The sequence below is a fragment of the Manacus candei genome, unplaced genomic scaffold (genome assembly GCF_025592945.1).
Source record: "Manacus candei isolate 608988 ecotype Guabito, Panama unplaced genomic scaffold, ASM2559294v1 h1tg000017l, whole genome shotgun sequence".
Classification (NCBI taxonomy): Eukaryota; Metazoa; Chordata; class Aves; order Passeriformes; family Pipridae; genus Manacus; species Manacus candei.
Genome location: NW_026138065.1, coordinates 9,674,432 through 9,700,438, shown reverse-complemented (window position 1 = coordinate 9,700,438; position 26,007 = coordinate 9,674,432). Strand labels below are relative to the sequence as shown.

Below are 26,007 nucleotides of genomic sequence, written 5' to 3'. Positions count from 1 at the left end.
TTCTTCAAACTTAGGTTGAGTGATAAGAACTTTCTTTAGTAAATTAAAGAGGGGAATAAAGAGACTCATGACCTGTAATAAAAATTATTTTGGAAGAAGGACCTCATTAGATACTTCCTAGGTTTTATAGTTTCACTATGAACAGAACCATTTTATTTTTTGAATTTCACATTATAGTAACAGTTGGTTGTGTCAAGTACCATTTCATTGGAGCAGTCACGTTCTAAGGTGGAAGAGACTATGCTTCAGTGATGTGTGCTGACATACAAGATCTATCAAAGAGAATAATTGGTTCCTCACTTATTTGATCTGTGATTCTTCTAATACTAACTGTAAATGAAATTAATTTAATTGAAGTTGTTGTTTTTCTTAAGACAAAAGTTCTTGAGTTATTTGATTGAACTTTAGAGTTGCTTAGTCATGTTCTAAATATGGCATACCTTGTTGCATTGTGTGCAACTTTACTAAATAATTTTGTTTGTGGTTTCCCTCCATGAGGAAGGGGTTTGCTAGTTAATATATTTTTAGTTTGTTAGAAAAGAATTGCAGCAGAAGAGAATTACTGAATTTGTTTCTGACTTGCAGCAAACTGCTTAGAAAGTAAACACAATTGTCAAACAAACATCTAAAGGGATGCTAATTTTCTTTCCAATAGGAACATCTAGACAAGGCGATTGAACTTAAGCCTCAAGATCCCTTTTTATATTACCTCAATGGAAGATGGTGTTATTCAGTAAGTTGTGTTTTATTTATCTAATATATGAACTGAGTATACTGAAAAATGATGATGCATTTGTGATTAAATATTGGGACTTAAGACAAAGTAAGTGTTTATTTAAGTAGATGTTTTGAGCTAAATGAAGCAGACATTTACGTTTCCCAAATCAACTCCCAGAAGTGTGCTGCTATCAGCACTTATCCTGTAATATAGATAGGTAAGCTGTACTTGTATGTCCCTTGTTGTTGCATTCAAGTTTTTTACCTGAATGCATGAATAAAAAGTAACTGATGTTTGGAAGGGAGGAAGGGCAATCTCTTGATTTCAGTTCTTTGTTCTGCTACAAACCTTCGGGGTGACCTTGGGCTGCTAACATAGCCTTTTAGTTACTGTATTCCCCATCCATAACTTAAGTGCAAGGCACTTACATGCTGTAGGATTATGTCTGTGGCAGCACGGCTACCATACTGGCTTGGTCAATTCCAAGAGAATGTCACAAGAAAGATTCAGGCATAAAAATCCATAATTCTCCAAAGAGTTTTGCAAGAGATGTAATTTGTGTCATGCCAGTACAACAGGTGATTTTAAAGATTACTTTAGTTATATTTTTATTTATATATTATAAAGATTCTATTATATTATAATAGATTACATGATGATAAGTATTCATATAAGAAAAAATAAAATAATTGGTTTACAAGTTTAGCTGTTAATCAGTTTTTTAGAAAAATTATACTTGTGCTTTAGTATGAGAGTTGTCTTATTCTTAGCCCACATCTTTGAGGGATCAGTTGGCTATCCTTACTGCTTCATTTCTGGTGCTGTGAGGAATCCTTGGTCAGAAGAAATTGTTCTTCCGTAGTCCATGCTGTAAAAGATGACTGTAAGACTTTTCAGAATAATAACTGCTAAGCACAGTGGATGCCAGTCCTGCCTTTTTTTTATGGGTACTTCCAATGCTAGTCAATACAAAGTGCCTGCAAACTGTAAAGAAGGAGTTGTTGTGATACGTTGCAGACTTTGTCTTTATCTGCAACAGGACTTAATGCAAAGTAATCTTTCAGCAGTTTTTTTCAGATTATAGATTTAACTTTAAAAGAGCTTTCAGCAACTATATTTCTTCTCCTTTGATTTGAGTAAGGAATGACACCAACTTTTTCAAAGAACTTGGCATTTTTCTTTTTGTCACACTGTATTCTTGAATATCAGCATTATCTATGCAAAAATAAGTTGGTGAAGATGGTACTATAGTATGCTTGCTGCCTTGCCTCTCAGGAGCATCTGTCTTACCAGTGATTGTTTAGTGCTTTTGTACTATGCTGTGTCCAACATCTGAACTGCAGCTTCCATTTATGTCAAATGCTCCCAGATGTTTTTCATGGGTTATTTCTCATGCGAGCTGCTGCTTTTTGGAGACATATAATCTCAGTATACTTCACTTTGTTCTCACTGGACTTTTTGTTACTCCTGTTCCAATGTCGTGATAATCACTACTTCCTGGCTGAGTAATAGGTGTGGTTTGTTGTACTGTATCATTACAAATTCATGTTCCACACTTGCAACATCTATGCAGGGCTTCCTTACTAAACATTAAACCTACATATTAGCATTTGCTTTAGGTAATGACCTGACCTGCATTTCATTAAGTGAAATAATCTACCTAAACAGATGTAGCCACTGAAATATTTAAGGACTGATTTCAGATTTCGCTTTTTCTTCTTTTTTAAAATTCTTGTTTTCTGTGACTGCCATTACAAAATAGCAACCTGAAACACACAGAAACAGATTTTTGTAGTACAAATAAATGCAAGTATAGGACTGAATAACATTTTGTTTTAGTTTCTGGGGCTGTCAGCTCTTAAAATCTTACTGTCTTTGCACACTTGCAGTGGCAGAATGAGGTCATTTGAAAACATTAGTTTTGAGGCACTACTATAGAAGCTGAATCTTAATCATGGCCCAGTGAGGTTGGTGATATTCTCATTAGTTTTACCAGACTATATGAGTAGGTTTCTGAGCTGATCCACTAATAGAGGTTTTGGCCATGTGTATGTTATAGGTAGTCGTAGGAGCTTGTGGAAAATGTGCCAAATTCCTTGGTCCTTTTCTACAGACTGTGGTGTTTCATGCTGTGGTAATTATCCCCAAAAAAGACTGTTGGCTGTGGCATTGGTTCCAAATACTTTGTCAGGGTATAGATTATGATAGAGCGCTTGAAAAATTGATTCATTGCTCCTCTATACAGGTACCTGTAGCTGGAGTGATAAATGTTCCTCTTAGACCCTCTGTTTTTAATGTTCTGTGCTTGAGACTGGGAAGGTTGTGTTGTCTGATGTGAGAGAATTAAAGAAGAAAAAGGGATGACTGAGGCAAGAAGGTTAGTTTTTACATTTAGCCTACCTGACTTTAGGGTCAGGTTAGAATTGGCCCAATATTTGTTCTTTATCAAGTATTGCTTCCAAGGGTATTTTTGTCTAATTTTCCTCACATACTGTTTTACTGAAGCAGTGTAGTTAAAAAAGATAACTAGTGTTTGATACTTTATAGGCTTTGGTAACACTTCTGTGAAATGTATTTAAGTCTTTGTAATACAGTCAGACATTTCCCATTCGCTCCGTATTTAATGTTAGGGGATCTTATTACTGTCATCTAGCACTTTTTTTTGGGATGACAGACTCAAAAAATTAGGGATTACATAAGGGATTGTAAAAGGGGATGCTTCAGGTGTAACTCGGGGTTACAGTTCATTTTCACAAATGAAAATCAGTTGAAAAGACTTTTAGGTAAAATGTATAGTGGAGGGAAGTAGAGATTTTTTGAAGGCTGAAATCTATATCCGGAGACTGCACGCTGTACAGGTAAAAACTATTTGATTTGTGGAATTTTGCCAGAATTTAGCTCTGATTGCCATTTCTCCACCTTCCTCAGTGTAACACAGTACTTTGCAAAGAGCAGTGATTCAGCACTGCAAAGTTTCTTACTCGTCAGTTATTCTTGCTAGGCCAGAAGTGAAGCTGTTGTAGCAGTGTTGTAGCACCTTCCAGCAGGAAAGATGAGCTATATTTTCACTGCCCTGACAGCAGCTGGGGTTTGTCTGTGATGCAGAGCCAGTGACAGTTGTGCGCCACCTTGTCTAAAAATCAATTTTTGCTGTTTCTTATTTCTCTTACCATTATAAAGTCAGTAGAGCTATACAAAAGAGAAAGATCATAGAATCATCTCAGCAGTGTTAGAAAATTACATCTGGTATCACAATCAGTTAGGCAAGATTTTCACCAGTCATGTCATAGATGTCATGATGGGTAAAATTAGGAATTAGTTTTATTTCCATAGAGTTTTGGGCACAATTATCTGATAAATCTTAATAATTTTGGTGGGGTATGTTTTTACTGTTTTAATGTTTCAAATAGCTTATAAAACAGAGTACTATCTAGTTAAGACTTATGTCTATTTGCCATTACAGGACAAGCACAAAACAGTTAGCATATACTTGTGAAACTGGATCAGAGTCTCTGGTAAATGCTAGTAGGGTGTTAAAAATGAGATCTCTCAGGATTTTCCTTTTGCAGGTTACATGCCATGTGTTGGATTTGTCTCTGGTGTATCCCAGTATCTGTTTGGGTTACATCAGGGAACAATAGATCCAGTTCCTTTGTATGCTCTGTAAGTCTGCTTCCCTTACTGAAAAGTGAAAAGCCCAATTCAAGTTGGATAAATACCTAAATGCCTGTGCAGACTGTCCTGGTTTTTCAGCTGGCAAGAAAGAGAATATTTGTTTTGGAAGCCAGTATTTTAAAACTGGTGTCCTGTTACTTAATCTCTTCCAGAAGTCAAAACATTGCGAAATTATTTAATACAATTTTAAATTAATATATTGTAATGAAAAAGAAAAAGAAACTCTCTGGGATATTTAATTAGGTGTCATTAATATTTTACTGAAGCTGGATCAATGGAGTGATTTTCCTTTATGGAAGATAATTGTGTAATATGTCTTCAGTGAGCTATTAGCAAGGAAGCATTGGAGGAGGATATCCTATAGGGCTGAAAGTCAATCCTGGATGACTTTTTAATCCAAGTGGATTAGTTTCCTCAGTACAAACATCCTGAATTTGAAAAGAACTGTTACTGGACAGGGTTTGCGTCTCATAAAAAACAAATAGAAGACAAAACCCCAGCCAGTGTTTCATTGTATATATGTACTTCTCAAATCATAAATATATATAATTTTTTATGATCTTAGGCTAAGGAAGAGAAAGGGATGCTAGGAAATCTATTTTCCCAGTATTTAGGGGAGAACCATGTTTCTGCATTGGTCTTCAGAGGAACAAGAGGCCTGATAGGAGAGAGCTAAATATGACCTTCATGTTCAGCTGCAGTTTAACTCTGTGGGTACCTTTCTTCCATCTCTAGTACTGATGGAGTTTTAGGTTGAATAAGTGGATGACAGCTTGTTCTTTGACAGATCTATAGGAGAGGTTGGTTGAGACAAGCATCTCTGTTTGCTTTGGGATACTGAAGAGTGGCCTCCTCTCCTTGGCAGAGGCCAGGCTATCATTATGACCCACTCCTCTCCAGTCCTAAGGAAGTTCAGGAGTTGGCTGATGGTCCCTTCAGCCCTTTTTTCTCATTCTTGATTGAGTGGGACTAACTCTTTGTATGGCAACTGGGTAGCAATGAGTGACCCAATACATTAAAACCTGATATTCTGTGGAAACACAGTGTTCCTGTGAATTTTCAGGCTGCTGGCAGGACTGACATCAGGGTTTAGGAGACCAAAAACCCAAAACTCACTCAATATTTGGAAATCATCTGTAGGGCAAAGGCAATCTTCATTCTTTAATTTTTTTGTTGTTGTAGCTGTTACTTGCTGCAGTAGCTGTTTTTCTTATTACTTTCTGCTGTCCTTTACCACTTTTGGAACACGCATTAAAGTGAAATCATGGTTCCACTGTAGTTGATGACAGTTACACTCTCTTTATACTTGATTTTGTATGGACCTACTTTGCACTATTGGAGTAACCTTTACTGTAGAAGTCAAATTTGTGCTACACTAGAGCATGCCGACCAGGGTTTCTGTTCCCTGTGCTCGCTCACACACAGAGAGTGCTTAATAAAGTTAGTTGGTGTAGTAGGAATTGTTTCCATTTCACTGAAGGTGGCGTAAGATTTACTCTAATAAAGTTATTTCAAATTAAAGACTGTGCTTATGTGCATTGAGGGGAATGGTATAATTTCCTGTTCATCATTATTGCTCTGGGCCACAGTTCTGTGTATTGCATAAAACAGGTTCTTTTCCATTTTTCCCACCTCAGTATAGCAGGGTGCAGACAGATTCAGGCGGGGTACAGTTAAGCTGTTCAGATGGGATTCACCTCCCCTGTCTTCAGCAACCCACAAAATATAATTGTCTGCACTCCTTTTGCAGTTGAAGGAAAAAAATAAGAGGAAAAGAGGAGCGTTCATCCTAAGCTAATGTAGGAGAATAGGAATTGCCTAATGGAATTGCCTCTCTCTGTATTGACCATGCAAGGAAGCTGAACAATTTGCATAAACTAGCCACTTCATTTATGGATGGCTAGAGTTAGCTGCAATGGCAGCTAACTGGCATATCAGTCTCACCGCTCAAAACATTAGAGAACTCTCAGACTATCTCTGAAATAGTCACAAAGTGTAATGGTGGAGAGAGTGCACAGAAAGAAAGAAAACTCACTGTTGTCACAGAATCATAGAACCATGAAGGTTGGAAAAGACCTCTAAGAACCAAACACTGCCATGTTCACCATTAAACTGTGCCCCAAAAGCCACATCCACACATCTCTGGACACTTCCAGGGATAGCCATTATACCACTTCCCTGAGCAGCCTGTTCCAATCCCTGACTATTCTTTCAGTGAAGGGATTTTTTCTAATATCCAATCTAAACCTGCCCTGGTGCAACTTGAGGCCCTTTGCTCTGGTCCCATCACTTGTTACCTGGGAGAAGAGAGTGACCTCCACCTCCCTACAACCTCTTTCAGTGCAAGTGGTTTTCTGTGAAATGTGCTTACATGCATTTCACTTTTAACATTGTTTTATCTTGGTGAGATTTGTAAAATAAAAATGGCCAAATGCATGTATGTTTGGGCTTTTTAAAAGTTTGAATAGGGCAAAGCAGCACCCATGCCAGACAAAATAAAGACTAAAACCTCAGTAAATCAGTTCTGATTAAATCTCACAAGAAAATAAAACAACTGCCAGGAAGAACTTGTGTTTTCAATAGCTAATTATAACTCCACATGGAAAAACTGCAATTTTGTTTCCTCACTGTTGCATAACAGCAGACATGAGTATGGTAATTGTATCTGTGTATCTCCGAGGTGTTGTGTGGTCCCGCAGAGAACAGTGTAAGCATATCCATTCCCTTTATTTTTTTTTCTCCTCTCTTCCTCACTCTGTAAGCTACCTCTATGTTGATGTGATGGACCTAGAAATATAGAAAGCCTCTTTCTCTTCCAAAAGAAGAAAGAACACTGCATCGGGAGATTAGCATGAAGAAAACAGCACTTTTGCAAAAATGCTTTTAATGACTCTTGCAGAATATGTCCTAGAAACTATGTAACAGCAAGGGAAATGAAATGTGGAAAGAAATTATATACATAGCTACAATTTGAAGTTTTAAGGCAGTATGCTGAAGTTTGTAACTCAGTGTGAAAGCACTGCAGAGGTAAATACCTTGTTGCTTCAGTAAGAACTCTAGGATTGCTGGAGAGCTTTTGTAAAAAATACTTTATTTCCTTAGAAGAAGCTTGAAGTTGGGACATGTGAGAGAGAATGAAAGTAAAAGCTTTATTTTCTTCATATTGTTTCTCCAAGCAGTGTTGCTCTTATGCAGCTAGAGACCTTGGGACCAGATTAGAAAACATGGTCCTATGAATTTTCCTGTTGCATGCTGACCTGTATTTCTTGCAATGGTATTTTTAGGGCAGTTTGCAACAAGAAATACATAGAGCTTGGTGTCTATTCAAAAGAGAAGCATTCTGAGTGATGGCTGTGGATAATTCTGTGTGGGTGGATTCTTATATTTTACAATTATTAACTGACATCTACTGGATAATTGCTGGATTTAGGTGGAGAAGGTAGGGGGAACAGCAACAGCCCTGCAGATATTGGGAAGCCAGGGAATGAGGCAGGAATAATCTAAAACTATCCAAAACCATTTTAATTTTTACAGCAGTAGGACCAACTTGACTTCAAGGCTGAACTCTGTTATTTGAGTTGCAGCTCTTTCTGAAAAGAGATGTCCATATGTGACTCGTATTTCATCTCCAGGTCTCTGATGAAAGGCTCTCTTTCTTTTCCTGTGTATATCTCTTCTCTGTGTTGCCTCTGCACAGATCAGGCTAGAAAATACAGAACCTCGTTTTTTTCCCATTTTTCAACTCAGTTGTACTCTGTGACAGGAGCCATCAGTGCAGTGGTTCAAATACTTATGGAAAGGAAAAAAGTCCTGATTTTATTTTACAGATGTGGTAAAAGTGGCCAAAGGAAAGTGGCTTCACTTCTCCATTTAAACAGGCTCTGCTCTTACATTGCATTTCCTAGCAACTCCACCCTTTGTTATAGATGTGAGATGTGTTTTGCCATGCTGGGGTGATGTAGCCAAGTACCTTATGGCAGTAACCAGAGCAGTTTCTGTCAGGTGTATATGTAAAGGAAGAAGTCATGTGAGTTGTGTGGGAATATGACAGTTCCCTAAAGTCCTTTCTCAGCCGTCCATCTTGCTGAAATGAGAAGAGGTCTTGGGCAAGCATTATTTGTCAGATTTGAAGAGGAAAAAATGAAGCCTATTTTTTTAACAGTGGCTGTCACCAGCTTCTGTGTAATAAATGAACTCGTTATACCAGCACCAAAAGCACTTACGTTTTTACTGTAGCAACAGCTGTTCATAATGTTGAAAAGTTGTCAAGTACATAGACTGTCATGCTAAGCTTTCTCTTGAAAACCTTAACAAGTTTCAAGCACTGTTTCTAACCTTCAGTTTTAAAAACAGGCTAGGTCTTATGAAACCTAAAATGTAGTTTAAGCTTTTTATATGGGAATAATCTTGTATCAAGGATCTTGGTATTTTGTCGTACGTGCACATTTTCCTGTTAACAGAATCCAAAATCCAAAAGACTGCTTTTAGCTGGCAAGTTGGCAATATAAAGCATTCCTTTACAGGTTCTTTTGCAAAATACATCATGCAAGTAGTATAGTACATAAGACAGTATTTACTGTAAAACTGAGAGGCAGCCCTGAAGACATCTGACTTTTTAATTTAATTTTTTTATTGCAGGTAGCTCAGTTGTCTTGGATTGAAAAGAAGGTAGCTACTGCTCTCTTTGGGACTCCACCAACTTCAACAGTAGAAGAAGCACTGCAGAATTTCCTTAAGGTACGTCCTAGTCAATGGTTTTCCTATGTGGCTGTTTACCAGCTGCTGTATGTGACTCTTGTCAAGAAGTCTGTTGAACAGACTGTGTTCAGTAGCTATAAATCCAGGGCTCTTCTAAACACCACTGAGCTCTCTAATAAAATATTTTTTCTTTTCTGTTTTAAAATTAGTTTGGAGATGACTGGCTAGCACCTTTCTTTTCTTTCTTTTGTTTTGAGGATTCTTTAATTACTTGACATGATTAATAGTTACTGAATATAATGTGAGATGGATATAGATTAGTTATATATGCCATTGAAACAAATTAATCATAGTGATAATTGATGATTTGCCCATTTCTGTAGGAGGGTTAACATGGACAAGGAAAACTTAAACATTGTGATGCTTTTCTTTTTCTGATCTGAAGCTTTTTTTTTGTTGAATTTCAGTAGAAGCATTTCTTATTTGTGGAGATGAAATTACCTTTGTAGTGAATTAGAAAAGAAGGCTGTGTCATACAGGTCCATGTTCCTGGGCATTCTACTTGAACACACAGTGATGAGAAAACACCACATGAATAAAATAAATCTATCTTTCAATGTCTTCTATGGGAATCAGTTCTACTTCTGGAGCTGAAAAGTGTACAAGTTTTTCACTTGACTGAATTCAAAGCATAAACTTCCATGCTTACAATGACTTTCAGAAAGTTTCTCAAAGGATTGGACAGGCATATTTTGGTCACTTTCAGCAGTGCTTGTTTTCTCTGTTCTTAGTCTATTTAAAGATGGAATGGTTTCCTGAATTTTGGACGATACAATACATTGCCATCTTCCCAGTTTAAGAGATTTTATCTTTAAGGTCACATTCCAAAAGTGGTAGGAATAATTTGAAACATTTACTTTAGCTTCAGGGAATTTTGTGGTGGGCTGCAGAGTGACTGTGGTTTTAAGTCATCTTCTGCAACAAAAATTAAATTACTGTCTAAAAGACAACTGTTTGGGTTTCTTTTTCAATTGCTTGATTCTACATGGTTGTGGTGAAAGCAGCATTGTTTTGGTCCAAGGATCACAGCTACTATAAATTTCACTGATGTAATTTTTCTCTCCAGAAGCTGTTTGTTTATTAAAACTGCTTCTTGGCTAGTAGATAGTTGGTAAGGTTTTTACTCATCTTGCAAGCTTCTATGTCCTTGGTGTATTTTAAAAGGAAGACATTCTTGAACTTTTTTAACAACCTGAACTTTTCAGAAGGTGGTAGTGTGAAAAGAAATGTGTACCCAGAACTAGATGATACGGGTCTGTGGAAGAGAAATAATTGTAAAGTTGATTAACCCAGTTCGTTACTTGTTATGCAAAGTGTGAATGGTTGGTTGCTTTCTAATTTCTTTGACGAGGAAATAATTATTAATAATCTAGAGAGAGCAGTGTCATTCAGAAAAGTGCATGTGTCTGATAGATCTTGTACAGAATGACCTGATGTCTTTACAGAGCGCTTGGGAGAGAGGAAAGCAAGGAGTACAGAACATTTTTATGTGTTCAATGTCAGCATCTATTGTGCCTGGTCTAGGGTTTGAGTTTGGGGTTTTCTTGTTTTCTTGATGTTTTTTTTGAATTGCTAAACAGATTGCATTACACACAGTAGGGATGATTCTGTCTGATGTTTGAGGAAGTGTAGTGCATTACTAAAAATGTTAGCAGACCACATAAATCCCATCACACAAGTTTTAAGTCTATTTTCTTTCCTGTTTTTTATTATCTAGGCAGAAGAAATGCATCCAGGATATTCCAAATGCAATTATGTGTATTTGGCAAAGGTAACCAAGTTCTTTTAAAAATAATGATTTGTAGACTCTGGTATTCCTACAGTGGTCTGATTGGAAACAAAATGTTTTTTCTTCTCAGTGCTATAAAGATCTTGGCCAGAAAAACAATGCACTGAAGTACTGTGATTCTGCACTGTCAATTCTCTCAGTTACTAATGAGGTGGGTATTGAGAGTGATAACTTATTCCCTTGTGACTGCTCTCTTGTCTTTGGCATCCATTACTGCACTGTCGGTAATAACATAATGTTTCAGTTTTTCCTCTGAATACAGAACCTTCCTTTTTCCTCCACTCTAGGTTGTCTCATTACAGTTGTCTGTATCAACAGCTTTAAAAAAAATCTTTGTTTAGGGAACTGTCAGGGACTTGTCTGTATCAGAAACTGAATTGCACTCTTTGTAATTCAACCCACTTCATTAGACCATCTCAAGCATAAGGAGTTGCGTGTGTCACTCTATAGCTGTGCTGAAATTTTGCCTCATACCTACATTTTTCTGAGTTGAAAGCATTCTGGATTTTTGCCCCACAGTCTCTATCTCTGCTCCTGAAAGCCGTGGTTTGTGATTCTTGTCAAGGGCAGTATGTTGGCTGCAGCAGAGGAAGATGAGTTATTCAAGGTAACCTTTGTCTTCAACCACTGTGCAGTTAAGAGACACAGTTCTTCCAGTTACATCTGCTGGAACATAGGTTGTTCTAAGAGATTATTAGATTCCTCTTTAGGCCCTTCAGAGTGTTTTTATGTATGTGAACACAATATTTCTACCAATATTTGAGAGATTTTAAGTTATTTAATTTCTCAAATATAAACCAAGTCATGGCAAGAAGGTTCACTCTGTCTGATCTCTGAAGCAAGTTCCATAATGACTAACCTATGATTGGAAACATCTTACCATCCTAGAGTGTGACAAGTTCAAACCTGAGCTTTGTCAGCCTAAGGGACCCCCTTTGAGCACAGCAGATGTGGTACAGAGAGAGAGGTGATCTCAGAGACGAATTGGCCCTATCCCATTTAATTCTTTGAAGTTAAAGACCATTAAATAGCTCTGTAACTTGATTGACAATAAATGCTGTGTGTGGAGCACTAACATGTTTATGTCAAGTGTTCCTGCTGAGAAGAAAGACCACTGCATGCCTCACCAGCCTCTGCTCCTGGGTGGCCTTATTTTTTGGCCCAGGTTATAGTATGTACCAATCATAAATTAAGTAATCATTGCTTAAGTTCAGTGTTTCTTTAAATATGTATTGGTACAGATATGACACAAGCAATATTTTAACTCTGCTTTATTATTTACTTACTGTTAAAATATACCTTCAGCTTGCCTATTATGGAACATAGGAAAGACTGCTATAAATTGCCTGTTTAATACCCCATCACATTTCTGAAGTGTTAGCAGACCTGAGAAGGAGGGGTAACCCTGAGGTGAGAGCAGGAATTCAGGAGCAGTCTGAGGGGTAGGTGTATGTATTCTGGCAAGCAACGATGGTGATGAGAGTTAGAATGATACTGGTTTGTGAACAGAAGGAAGAGTGTCAACTGGGCCCCAAAAATCTTTTGTCAGTCTGAAGAAGACAAGATGATTTGACCTCTTCTGTTTTGACTAATTCTATAGATATCACAGATTTGTCTCCTTTATCTTGTTTACTTGTGATGTGTTTTGAGTGAGGTTTAGAAAAAAGAGTCCAGAAAAATATGGCATTAGGACAATAGTAAGTAATTTGATTTAAAAAAACCAACCAAGCAGTCAGCACAGGGTAAAACCAAGTGCACACTGAAAGGAATTACTGTGATATGAAGATCTGGAACACAAAGTCTACTGATGTTGTTGCCTCAGATCCCATCTGAATTCAAGTATTACATGTTGTTTTGGTTATTGTGTTAGAGAAGGACTGTTAGTGATTTTTGGAAAATCATGTTGGAAATGAAGTGGTTCAGGGCTTGGAGCTGTACGTAGAAATAACATTTAGTCAGATTAGTTTAAGGGAGGGAAGAGATTGTAATAAGACTAAGGAGGCATTAGGGAGACAGCAATAAATGGATGCTGATAAAGTGCCTGAATTGACTGCAGCCTTGTAGAAGATGAGGTCCATGGTGTGAAACAAAAAGCACAGGTCAGCAGCAGTCAGAGGATTTCTTTCAGTTTGCCACAGCACAGGATCTCAAGATGGTCAGCAGCATGGTATGTTGTCAGAGTCATGTGAAACCCATCATTCCCAAGTGTAATCATGTGAGTTTTCTCTCTTTCTTCAAGCAGGGGAATTCCTTTATTGTTTTTAAATGTTGGCTCCTATTGAGAAACATGTATTTGTATAAAGGCATAAAATCAGGAGCAGACTGAGAGACAAAGCTGCTGGAAAGGTGCCACATTGAGGAAATGTATAGTATTTCATGATACAAATCATCCTGCAGAAAAATAATCATAGACAGTGGTTTACTTTATATTGCTTCTGAGCATCCACAGTTTCCAGTGACTTCAGGGAACCAGAGGTGCTTGGCACCAGTAAAGTAGCCTATAGCTCATTTTAATCCTCAGGTCAAATTCTCAGCTGCTGTAACTCAGGACACTTCTTTGACCCTTTCTCTAGGATTCATTTTGTGTAACATTTTGAGTTAAGTGATATTATTTTTGACTTGAATGTTGTATCGCATCCAAATATCCCTTCTGTGCATCTGTCCTACTACTTACAGAATATGTTTTAGTTCAAGGGGTAAAGGGGCTTCCAAACATAGCTAATTCTTGTTAAAGAAAAAAAATCAGATGGCCAGTTTCAACCCTTTTATGAGTCTTAAAAAGGTTTCCACAGAAATTGTAAAAGAAAAAACAAGTTCTTATTGAACAACTCCTGTAAGTCCTGTAAGTTAAGAATTACAGGATGATTTTTAAAATTAAGACAGGTTTTAAAAATAGTTTGGCACATTTTTAACCTAACAGTCTATGCATTATTTTTATTTTAAAAGGAAATATGTGAGTTTTGGTGAAAATTACATCTGGAAAAACAAAACTGGTGTTACAGTGCAACTTAAGAGACCTTTTTCTATCCTCTCTACTCTAAACAAAAACCTCCAATGAATCATACAGTTCTTCCTTGGCCATAAATACTGTCACACTGTAGAGTGGTGCTTCACTGCTGGAGGTGCATGGGACATTAAATTGTCCAGTTTTTCTCTGGTTGCTACCCAGGTGGATAACCTCAGGGTCCTGGGAAATATTTGCCCCTTCAGTAAAAGAGATCCTAATGTTCAGGGCTGCTGTGAATTATTGTGAAGTGCCTCACAGCTGTTCTGTTCATCTAGTGGATGTTGTGTTACCCTTACTGAGACACGTTACTTTGTAGTGTGCTCAAAGCCTTGGTGAGTGTGACTATATGAAGGGCTGTTGAAACCAGATGTGATAGACTACTGAGATGGAACAAGATTGCTTTTTTTAAATTTGAAGACAAAAATGAAATTTAACTTTAAAAACATGAGTGTCTGTCTTGCATATAGGAAGGCAAAACACGTGTGCGTGTGTGTGTGCACAGTTAAACACATGGTGCTTTGCTTGTAAGGGGAATAAGACACTAATTTCTTGTTTATAACAACGATTGTTGGGTACTTTCAAGGCTGGAACTTGACAAAAATTCAAGTCTCAATGTAGGATTATGAAGTATAATAATCAAGAAATTTTTTCTTGTATCTGGTGACGAGCATGGGTATGAGAGTGAACTCTGTGCTTGTAGGACCAGTAAGATCACTGCAAAGGAATTAACAGCCTAGCAGAGAAAGAGGTTAAAATCTCAGGGTTCTGGTCTCTATGATACTTTTTTGAAAATGAATCTATAAAGCAACAGTTACCTTACAAAAAGTGTAGTCTTGGAAGAGACAAAGACAGCAAAGCAGGAAAAATGCAAAGGAAATCTATTTGCACTGAGTTACTGAAAGTCTTACTTAAAATGCAGATAAAAACTTCCTTGAAGCTTAGACTGTCTTTTACAAAATTATTGGTGATTTAAAACACTTGTTCCTTCCCAGCAAGTACAAATTATGGCAATTCAGAGTTGAAATAACTGAGAGAGATTTAGATGTTATAGAAATTGGTCATTATGGCATTCACTTCTTACAGGTGTAGAATGGCAGGAAGCAGAGACTTGTTAAAGACTCTGCCTTCAGCCTTAGTGACATCTGAAACTCATGTGGAAGAGGAGGTAAATGTAATAATAGGCAGGAACAATGGCTGAATGTTTACACAGGATTGCAGCTGCTGAGGAGAAATCATGCCCATACGATTTTCTTACACTTTTTTTTACATCACCATAATCTCCCTGGTTATTAATTTTATTTTTAATATTGTAGGTAAGGAAAAGAGTAGGAGTCACAGGGGGATAGAAGGGAGGTCAGAGTATAAACTTCAGCACCCATCAGCTGTTCCTATTACAACAGACCATTTGTATATCTGGATTTTCAAGACTTTTCAAGAAATACTACTCTCGCCACCATATGTAGCAGTCCTTGCTGTGATATTTCCAACAGATATCATTTGAAGCTGCTGTGCTAATCTGTCCTTCTAAGTAAGTTTTTGAGGAGAAAAAAGTAATTTTATTTTGCTTTTAAAGTGAAGGGTATAAATTATGACTTGTTTGTGAAAAAACTACCGATTGAAACTATGTGAATAATATGGTTTAACCTTATAAAAATGTTTTTGTTTGCTCTTCAAACAGAACATTTTCTTTTCTCAACATCTTCTTCTTAATACAAAAAGCCATTCTTTTCAGAGCATACTTGTTGCTTTAGATTTTATGCACATTTGTTTTCCAAATGGCCAGCAAAAGTCGATGGTGTTTCAATTGCAAAATAATGAAAGTGTCAAATTTGTGTTCTTTTTAAATTCTAAGCTATTGTTTTCCTTCTAATACTGTTCGTGGAGTTGAACAAGAATTTTCTGACAGCTACCACCAACCAAAAAATAAAATATCTTTTGAATATACTTAAAAAATATTCCTTGATTAGTGGTTTTGTATGCTCTCAGTGTGGGTGCTTCAAGCTCAGGGAATACACTTTTTAAAATCTCATTAGAAAGAGATCAGATTTTAATCTGTAAAATGCTGGGGGAAAATGAGACATTTGATAAAGAGTTGCTAAAAGAATTTGAAACTGCCTGTATTTGCACTTCAGATAATACAGTCTATATTTCTCTACCTTAGTGATTAGACCAATTTTCTATCTGCAAGTTTTTGAAGCTTTGCCAAAAGGTTTGTTTGCACTGTCTCCCTCCAAAAACAATTCCAAAAAGTGATGAAGATATTTTTTGTGGTGTCATAGTTTCATACATAAGGATAAAGTCTATCCTGATAAATACCAAGCTTATCATATTTGTGATTATACTGTCTATCACAAAGCATTCATTTCAACATCCTGTCAAAGGTAACACAGGTTTAGCATAGCTCTTGGTCCAGCAAGACTGATCAGCTGGTGATTCCTCAAGGTGCGGAGTGTTATCTCCTCTGCTGGCATGTGGGCAGGGGCATGATGCAGGAGCAGAGTGGGAGAAATGTTCACAGAGGTGGTGGTGCACTGCAGGATTGCAAAAACCTATTTTTAATTTTTGTAGTGTAGCTGAGCCAAATTATGCCTCTAGGATCTTGAAATATATGGTCTTGGATATGCAGGGTGAAGGAAAGCCTCGACAGGCATCTTTCTGAAGGGACTGTACCTGGGTGTGATTGTGTTCAAGCTCTTTCAGCAATAACTGTGCAGAAAGAAAAGTTGTAGGTCCCATCATGGTAGGGGCAGCAGCCAGACAGAAAGAGAAGGAGGGGAATGTCTTGAACACCAAAAGCTCCACATTGTGTACAGTAGTAAAAGAAAGCCAGATTATAGGTGAAACTTAGTCTTTTAAATTAGAAAAGAACTAGTGGATAAAAATTTTACATGGCTGTTTATTATTCTAGATTGTATTCTGCTGTTTTCTAATTTTTCAACAGCAGTCCTTGGACTAACTGAACTGTTTATTCACAGACTTCTGGGTGTTAAAGGGTATTTTTTCCCTCTACTTGAATTAATTTCCAAAAATGTGTAATTATTATCAGCTACATATTTTAAAGATGTACTTGCCTTAATCCTAAAGGCCTTGAGAAGTCACAGTTAATCCCCAGAGGCAGATACTAAAAATGTGAAAGAAAATAAAATGCCCTAACTTGTGACATACAGCAGTCATATAGAAACTGGCAAGTGGGTGATTGCATTGTGTATCGAAATATCTAAGGGGAAAAAATGGTATTATGCAATTTTTAGTGCCCACTACAGTCACATCATCTATGAGAGTTGATCATGAACCTGAGGAGGGATAGCGTTTAGCTTTGTGTGATTTATATTGTCCACAAGAGCTTTTGTTCTCTAACTGACAACCCTTGTGCATGTGTGGGAGTCTCTTCTGTTACAGTCCAGGATTTCTCCTGGAGCTGCAAGGGAATGATACAGCTGTACCCGAAAGCAGGAGTGTCTCTCAGCACCTCATTGCTGTTACTGCGTATCAGAGTACAGCTTTGGACCACCCTTGCAGCTCAGCTCGTTTAATATACCAATCTGCCCCGCTGACTTCAATGAAACCCTACAGGATGCATGTCAGCTTGGGATTTGGCAGTGGTTGCACACAATTATGTTTTTGTTGGCTGGTGTAACCATTTTGGTTATGGTCATGGGGGTGTATCGTTCTCTGTTGACAGTTGGGACTTTGTCAACAAGTGCACACATGTGCAGTGCCTGGGTTGAGTGTGTTTAGTGCATAAGGAAATAATTGTCAGAGATGTAAAATCATTATCTTTCTGTCTTTGCTTTAATTTCCATTTAATTTTTACATGCACATTTATATGTGTAAGTCTGTGTGTATATGTATTTATCGGTAAATTTTTTTCAGCAGAAATGAACTGTCAAAATGTGGACTACTTCCAGTTAAGCTAACATTCTCTTTTTCCCACCAGCTCTGTCTTCCTTCTTGCACTTTTTTCAACTCCCTCTCTTCCCCTGTTCAGTCTCTAGCCTCCCAGGTCTGTTTTTTCATGTGCATATCTCCTGTGAATGATGAAACATAAAAGAAAAGGAACTAAATAGGAAGAAGGAAAAATACAGTGTCTGACCCTGTAATTTGAATACCTTTTGTGTAGCAGTTTGCAGAACATTTTGAACTCCTATTCAACTCTGAAAATGATATAAGTGTTTAATAAATGCAAGCCTTGACAGTAGAAAGTCAAGGTTGAAAATGGCGTATTCAGTCAGTGCTGAACTAAGCCTTAGGGTGAACAAATGGAACTGACGCAAATATATTGCATTCCTCCTACGACTTGCACCTCTTCCTCTGCCTGCCACATTCTAAAGGGAGATCAGAGCCTGCCTGTCTGAAAAATAATTAAAAAAAAAAAAAGCCAACCTTACTGTTCATTTACAGAAAGCCACAGACCCAGAAATCAACAAGGAAGAGAGTTGGCCAAATAGAGGATTTATGGCTTTGTCTTTCCATTAACAGTCAAGCTTTGGGCATTAATGAAGTTTTCACCCTTAAACCTGGTGCACTGAACAGAATCCTAGCTTCTCTCTCCTTTTAGCGTGACACACCTCTTGGTCTGGAAGGACTCTATTCAAAGGTGACATCATAGTTCCCTTCACTGACCATTCTCAGCCTTGTTTTTAATACCATTACTGATTTTTTTCCATGCTTTTGCCATATGAGTTCTTATTGACTGGAAGCTGCTGGCTCAATTAATTCAGCCAGTTAAGTAGTTTGCAACAATAATAATTCCTGCTTTTACTGATGTAGTCTTGTTTAGAACTGGCAAACCAGAGGTAGAACGCTTTGCACGTTTGCAGTTTCTTCTCCAGACAGTTCTTAGAACAGTCATGGGTTTGTTCCATTCTTTTTCCTAAGCCCAGAGGAAGATTCAGGGAAGATTGCCCAATATTTTTGAGACCTTTGCAACTTTTAAAGCTCATTGCCCAATACAATCCTTTACTTCTAAACAGAGAGACAATTATACAAAGTTGTTTGGAGTTACATTTTTTAAACGCTACAAAGTGAGTAAAGAATCCCATGAAATGCTAAACATCATTCAGGTATGAGAAAACCAGTGTCTTTACAATTTTCAGCTTAGAAAAGTGTCAAAAGAGTAGAACCAGATAAAATGAAACTTTTCCATTTCTTAATACCGTGGGACAATATCTGTCTTTCTACTTTTTTGTTTAATAGAGTTTAGAATCATTTTCACAAGTTGACCACAGTCACTACAGAAAAGAGTTTATTTTCCCTGAATTAAGCAAGATATTGATACAAATTTAGAGATTTCCGATTTTTATTGAAAGCAATGGGTTGGTGCTCCAGGCAGCCAGTAGTGACGTGGAGTTTAAGGGGTGCTGAATTCAGCATGACATTTCCTTCTGTTAGAGTTATTTTGGCAAGAGCTTGCTGGCTTTGCAGTGTGTGCCTTTTAAGGCCTCTGATAAATGATTAGGCAGATAGTTTAGCCTATTGTTGCCAGTGGGAGTAAGGCAGTGACTCCAAGAGAAGTGTCCAGCTAATGTATTAATGCCTTAATCCAGACCAATAATATAATGTAGTTTGACATGTCTGGCATATGGTTTCTATCATCTCAATATTCTTCTCTGTTCTTCCATGACATTTTAGACAACTAACCAAAATAAAGAGAAGCAGGAATTTCTTCACCCATAAAATATATTTTAAAATGTCCTGTATTTTGTTCCAGCTCTTTGGTTGATTGGATAATGAAGTGATCCTGAAATTCAGTGATTACTTCATTGACTGTCTACAGTATTTTCTTTCAGAATTGCCTGTGGCATTATCGCTACTGGTCCCTGTGATTGGAAATACTTGCATAAAATCTGTGGTGTGCAGGTACTTTTCACTTGCACTGTTAAGTACCCATGGGTGCATGTGTTGGGTGTTTGGACTCTTACCAGCCTTCAGGTATGAGGTGCTGACTTTTGAGAAATGATGTTTTAAACCAAGGTGCAGTTTGCAAGCTAGAAGTTTTGCAGTGGTGACTAAAGCAAGTGGATTATATCCAGGTACATTTAAAAATAAGTAGAATAATGGAGTTTTTGTGCTGTGATTACATACTTACATGCATGTACCCCTTTCCAAACATACATGGAATAGCCAAAACATATGTCACTAGTTACCTGTGAGAGAGTCTGTGGCCTGGGTTTGGTTTAAAGCCCCATGCAAACTGTGCACTTAACACTTGGGCCTAAAAGAAGCCTTTCCCTTCTGCCTCAGGAGGTGCAACTATAGTGTTGGCTCTGAGCACAACAGATCACTTCCCTGTTGCTCCCCTGTTGGCTCCACTCTGCCCAGAGCCCAGTAGCATAGGCAGAGAGCCCACCAACACTGGTCTGGAAGATATTGAGGGTGTAGTCAGTCCATGGTGGCTATTACAGGTAGGTATGGCTGTATGCACTGAAACCACAATCTAACCTATGTCATTAATTACATTTCCCAATGTTTTCTTCTTAGGTTCATAAGAAATCATTCGTAAACATCACAGAAATATGTTTAGAAAAAACTGCACGCAGTTGGGTTGCCAGATTATGTCAGGTATAAGGGAAGGCAATACTTTATGTAAAGTACACCAATAAAAGTTACATCCCAAGCTGAAAAGCTTACTGGTCTGCTGAGAAGGCTATTTGTGGGCTAACATTTTAAGTGCTTTAACAGAGCTGTAAAGGGAGGGCTGCCACCTGGCTCTTGTTTTCACTTTATTTTTGTATTCACTGATAAATTAACTGACTATGCAGTCTTTATATTTTGTGGCTGTTGCAGTTTTGTGTTATGTCTGTTGTGAGTAAAGAAATGTGGATAGGCAAGTATTAGGCTAATGAAGGGATTTATCCTATCTAAGTTGATGCATGATTGTCTGTTTCTTTCAGGATAAAGAAGCCCAGAAAGACTTGGAGGCTTTACTTCTCACTCTGAAGCTCTGATACCACGTACTTTTTAACTCTTCGTGCTGTAACAAAATTGCAAAACTAAAGTGAGAATCTACAGGGGCTGGAAACTGCAAGTGAATTTCAGCTAAGTCAATGGGAAAACAGTCATTGATTTTGGTTGGCATGGATCATGGCCTTTAAGCATTTGGCGATTATGATATGAAAATAATACACTGATTTTTGATTATTTATAATCTTGTTCTGAAGTGTAATTTTAGATTGCTGACACTGGGAGTCTGATTCTCTGAGCATGAAGTCCACTGCTGGCAATGGACATACTGGGGATTAGAATGCAAAATGCATAAATCTCACTCTTTGAAAGATTAATCAATTAGTACGTGATGCCAGCATAGAACTGTGTATAGCATAAACAAACAATGTTTCTATAGTAAATTATATTTATATCAACGAATTTACACAGATGTGTACAGAAGAAAATCATGAATATTTATGTTTACACATTTCTCTACTCTTATAAAATTATAATCTTGTTGAAGTTAAAGAAAGCTGTTGCCTCCACAAAACTCTTTTTACTTTAAACCTACTGTTCATTTTACACTGAAATGGGAAAATTTTATAAATTAAATATTAAAGCTTTAATTTATTTGTAACATCAAGTACAATATTAAAGATCAGACCAATGAAATTACATGGTTTAGATTAATATATGTGACATTTAATGGATTAGTATCAAGACTTCCATCAAGTTTGTGAATTCTGGCTCTTTCTCTTTGAAGAGTTGCCTTGCGTGGTGGCATCAGTGTGTCTTTGGAAAACCTAGTCCAACATGTGTCCATCATTAGCCTTTTATATCATTTATGTAGCATAACCTGTACATAAAAATAGACTACTTAAAGACCTACTACTTCTGTCTGAGTGTGTAGGACAGCAGTGCTTGCAATAAAATGTAACAGCTGGGGAAAGAATTTCCATTCACCACTGGACTGATCCAGAATTCACCAAAGTCTGTAAAAGAATAAAAGCCAGGGAATGTATCTGGAATAAGTATGCATTTCTGTTAAAGGAAATAAAATTGGATAAGGACAACTACATATTCCTGCGATCTATTTGATGTGTAAGATAACATGGTTTATGGCAAAAACAGGGAGATCTTCACAAATTGAAATATGTTTATTCTGTGGAAAAATAGTTTTTATACATCTTTCTCAATTCAAGAATGCTTTTATTTTAATACACAATTTCAGAGAGAAGGGGAAATACCATGAAAGATAAATCCTATCAAACAGTTTCTTCTGTGACAGAATGTTTTGATTCACACAGAATAATTGACTTGTGAACGTAGAAGCTGGAAAAGTGACACAAAAGACTTTACCAAAGGGGCTTTTGGTAAAGTCTGCTTTTGACATTTTCATAGTCAATGTAGAAAGCATAGTTTAAATGGATCTACAAGAGTTATTTGTGCTAGGGTTGTTGTTAACAATTCCCTCTCACCTAGGAAGATGTAATAAGAAGGCCTTTATTTAAGTCAGTTTTATGCTAATTTATATACTTTATAAAACAAATTGGATTATGCAATAGATACCTCATTTACAAGTAATTATTGATTATAAAGCCTGAAAGTGTATCAGAGGAATAGATTACAACAAGAAGTTATTTAAATTAGTTGCTGAAATTAGGTAACATAAGTAGGATTTGCTCTAGTAAGGGCAAATATAAGGTGTTGAATTCAAGTAAATAGCAGAAAGAGGATGGAGGAGACCTAACTAGTTATGGCAATTCTGTTGAAAAGGACATGCGGATTCCAGTGAATGGCAAATTAATCAAGGGTCAATAATGTCATGTTTTTGTGAAAAAGCATATTTCATGCTAGACTGAATAAATAAGCATAGCCCATTAAATTCACATGAAATAACCTTTTACTCTAATTAGGCCTAATAAGGTCTAATGAGGTCTGAGCTGGAATACTATATCTGGTTTCAGGCACCACACTTCAGGGAGGTTGGGGGCTAGTTGGAAAGAGTCCAGTGGAGAGAGACAAGAAAGATGAGAGTGCTAGACAAGATTATTTTGTATGTAGAAATTGAAAGAATTTGGTGTGTTTAGTCTGTAGGAGCAAGGACTAAAGGAGTATTGACATTTTTAAAAAGCTATTGCAGAGAAGACAGTAAAAAAAACAACCCCAAACCTTGTTCTCCAAACTCCGTGTTCATAGAACAAGAGGTAACTGCCTACCTTCAGATTAAGCATTAGGAGAAAATAATCCTGGCGATAACTATGCAAAGCCCTGCAATACATTTTCTGAGAATATTATAAGATCATTCACTTAAATTTTAATATAAAAGTTAAATAAGACTTTAAACATTGGCAGTGCTTTAGACACAGTTCATCCTCTGGCAGAGGTTGGACTAGATGACTTCTTAAGATCCCTCCTGGCCTTGCCATCCCTGGGGAGCGCATGACTCCAGATCCCTATGAGCCACAGGCACTCCTACTGGGGTTCAGAACTTGGTGGGCTGTTTGCACACGCTGGCTCTGCATTTGGGCCCAGACTAAGGAATGAGTTTGTACTCTGAAACATTTACCAGCATGTTTCAAGACTTGAAGTTAAAGATGTGCATCATATCTGCCCTTGACTTTATTTATCACAAATGTGGTTTTAATCCACAGGGTCACACTTTTAAATAAAATTTCTGATTTTATAAATTAAATTACCCATCTTTCTTTCTAGCGTTCTGAATTAAACCCATTCTTCTGTTTTAATTTTGGCTCACTACTAGTCTATGTGTGGAATTACAAAGTAACATCTGAGAGAGAAAAGGCTGGTTTTAATTATTCATTCTAAGTTGTCTTTGATAGTTCACAGAAATATTCCTCACACAGGTAAGACACTGCTGGTTTATGCAGCTAAGATATTTTGTGCTTTTAACAGTTTTATTAGTTAGTGTACATGAACATTCTCAGTTTTTTTGTTTCCACTTCGCTAATCTGAGAACTTTTAAAATTGAAGCATGTTCCCTAAATTGTTCCCTAATTGCTCCTTGAAATAAAGCTTTTGCATTTAGTTATAGGCCTAGGCTATCTGTTCTCTGTGTCATACCAGCTGGAGAAAAAGCAAGCATAGCTCCAGAGGGCCATATGTTTTCTTTTTTCTTTAAAATATCCACAAGCAGACAGTCACTTCCGTAGTTTTGTCTCCATGGAGGAACTAGATTCTGTGATTCTCTGAGTCTGTATTAACCCCTGCAGGCTTTTAAGCCATATGGAACAGATGGGACTACAGGCTTCCTGAAGCCATGGTGCCTGGGCTGTGGTACCCACAACTCCTTCAGTTCTTCTACTGTGCCATCTCGTTTGGTCTCTGCTCCAGTACAAACACTGTAAATTACCTGGCAGAATTTGTCTCTTTACATACTTTTAAAAGGTGAGTTCTGGGGGCCTTGGTCTGGTACCAGAATTCATGTGCTTCATTACAGTTAAAACTACTAGTTCTGCCTTCCTTGATAATTGACATAATTTTTATTTCTTGTGAAGCTAAGTGTTCTGTCACTGAATCCTGATCCCTTTGTGATTATCTCCCTGCAACAGCAGGTAATCATGGAGCAAGTTATAAATTTTTTGTAGCAATTGGCCACAGACACATTGTGGAAATGGTTACAGTGATACACTCTTTAAATTACACTTGTTTAAATTACTCTCTTTTCTTTTGCTGAGTCTTGGGATGAGATACTCCTTTCTGTGTAGTAATATCAGTACACTGATTTCTGAATTGGGAAGCTGTCCAGCAGTGGTGAGTAGCTGATGATTAAAAGGGACAAGTCCTATGTCCAATTAAAAAAAGAAACCACCTAAATCCACACCTACAACCCTGTTATTATGGTAGTAAAAACCTGAACTAAAAAACCCCAAACAAACAGAAAAACAAAAAAACTAAGCCAACACTGAAACCAAAGCATCAACAGAAGAAATCAATGAAAAAGTGGCTACCAGAGATCCAGTCATGTTCAACCCAAACATATCAGCTTATCTGGATCTACTTATCTTCAGCCATCACTGCCTGAACGCCTTCCACCTGAAGTACCTAGGAGTGTAGGGAGGTATTGTGAATTCCCGGAAGATCCATGGGTTTTCTGGAATTTTCCTGGACAGAGTGTCCAACAGTGGTAGTGGAGGGTAGTCCTGTGGTCAGTGTTCTTTCTTCAGTGTGCACAACAGTGCATTACATCTACTCCAAATCACAAAATCCTACGGTAATGTGACAAAATTGTATTGCAGCATTCATCCAGTGCAAACTCAAGGAGTAGCTCTGAAGGGCCAACATTGTTGTTTGCTTTTTTTTCCTCTGTACGTTCTTCTTTTCCAGCACTTCTGCTTCTTACAGACTTCCAAGTTCCTTGGAGAAGAAACAATCAAACTGTCTTGACAATACAAAAAGAAGTAAGCTTTTCTGGCCCTGTCTATGTTTGTGTAACCCATGCATGTGTGATGCTGGGAAATGAAGCACTGAAACTAAGAATGCGAAACATTAATAATTCTTTTGGAGGAAATATTTTACTCATTTCATTAAAATAAACAACCAGTTATTCTAAAAGTATCTGTGGGATCTAGTGTGAACTTGAATATGAACAATCTGAGCTCTGTGCTTGGTAGTGCTGCTGACCCATGATGTGACTGTGGGGTAAGCTACTTAGCTACATACCCAAGTTGCACACACGCAAACACTGTCTGTCCGCTCTTCATATGTTTTGTTTATTAAGATTAATTATGAGCTGGTTTGAATTGCCTACATGCATAAGCCAAAAATAGAGCCACACAATATTGACTGGGAATATTGTAACCTAAACATGTGTTAAGGATATGGGCATGAATATGGATGTACTTTTTAACCTACCAAAATAAGTTCAGATTTCTAATTCATGGATAAAGGTAATCAACATGGCTGATGAAATTTCAGTCTCTGGAGAGAAATGTTTTTGTTTGTTGTTCAGAAAAATGTGGCAAATCAGCAAAGTGGATTCAGCAATTTATTTGTGTTTTCCTAATCTTGGAAGAGGATAATTCATGAAGAAATGAAAACTCATTTGTAAAGCTCCTGACTGTGGCTCTGGGTTAGGGATTACTGGTTTGGAGAATGCTAGGCAAGCTTACC

At 37.3% G+C, this 26,007-nt stretch overlaps 1 protein-coding gene across 4 annotated transcripts in view; it reads left to right on the top strand.

The window, feature by feature from the left end:
• Positions 1 to 23,928, top strand: part of RMDN2 (regulator of microtubule dynamics 2) — a 47,377-nt gene extending 23,449 nt beyond the window's left edge. For 3 of the 4 annotated variants that reach the window (XM_051783073.1, XM_051783071.1, XM_051783074.1), the window contains exons 7-12: positions 656 to 733; positions 9,032 to 9,130; positions 10,869 to 10,922; positions 11,011 to 11,091; positions 11,460 to 11,547; positions 20,841 to 23,928. In XM_051783073.1, coding sequence (XP_051639033.1) covers positions 656 to 733; positions 9,032 to 9,130; positions 10,869 to 10,922; positions 11,011 to 11,091; positions 11,460 to 11,537 — 390 coding nt within the window. In that variant the 3' untranslated portion in view covers positions 11,538 to 11,547; positions 20,841 to 23,928. The remainder of the gene's footprint in view (positions 1 to 655; positions 734 to 9,031; positions 9,131 to 10,868; positions 10,923 to 11,010; positions 11,092 to 11,459; positions 11,548 to 20,840) is intronic. The other variant, XM_051783072.1, reaches the window with a different exon arrangement.
• Positions 23,929 to 26,007: the final 2,079 nt, after the last annotated feature.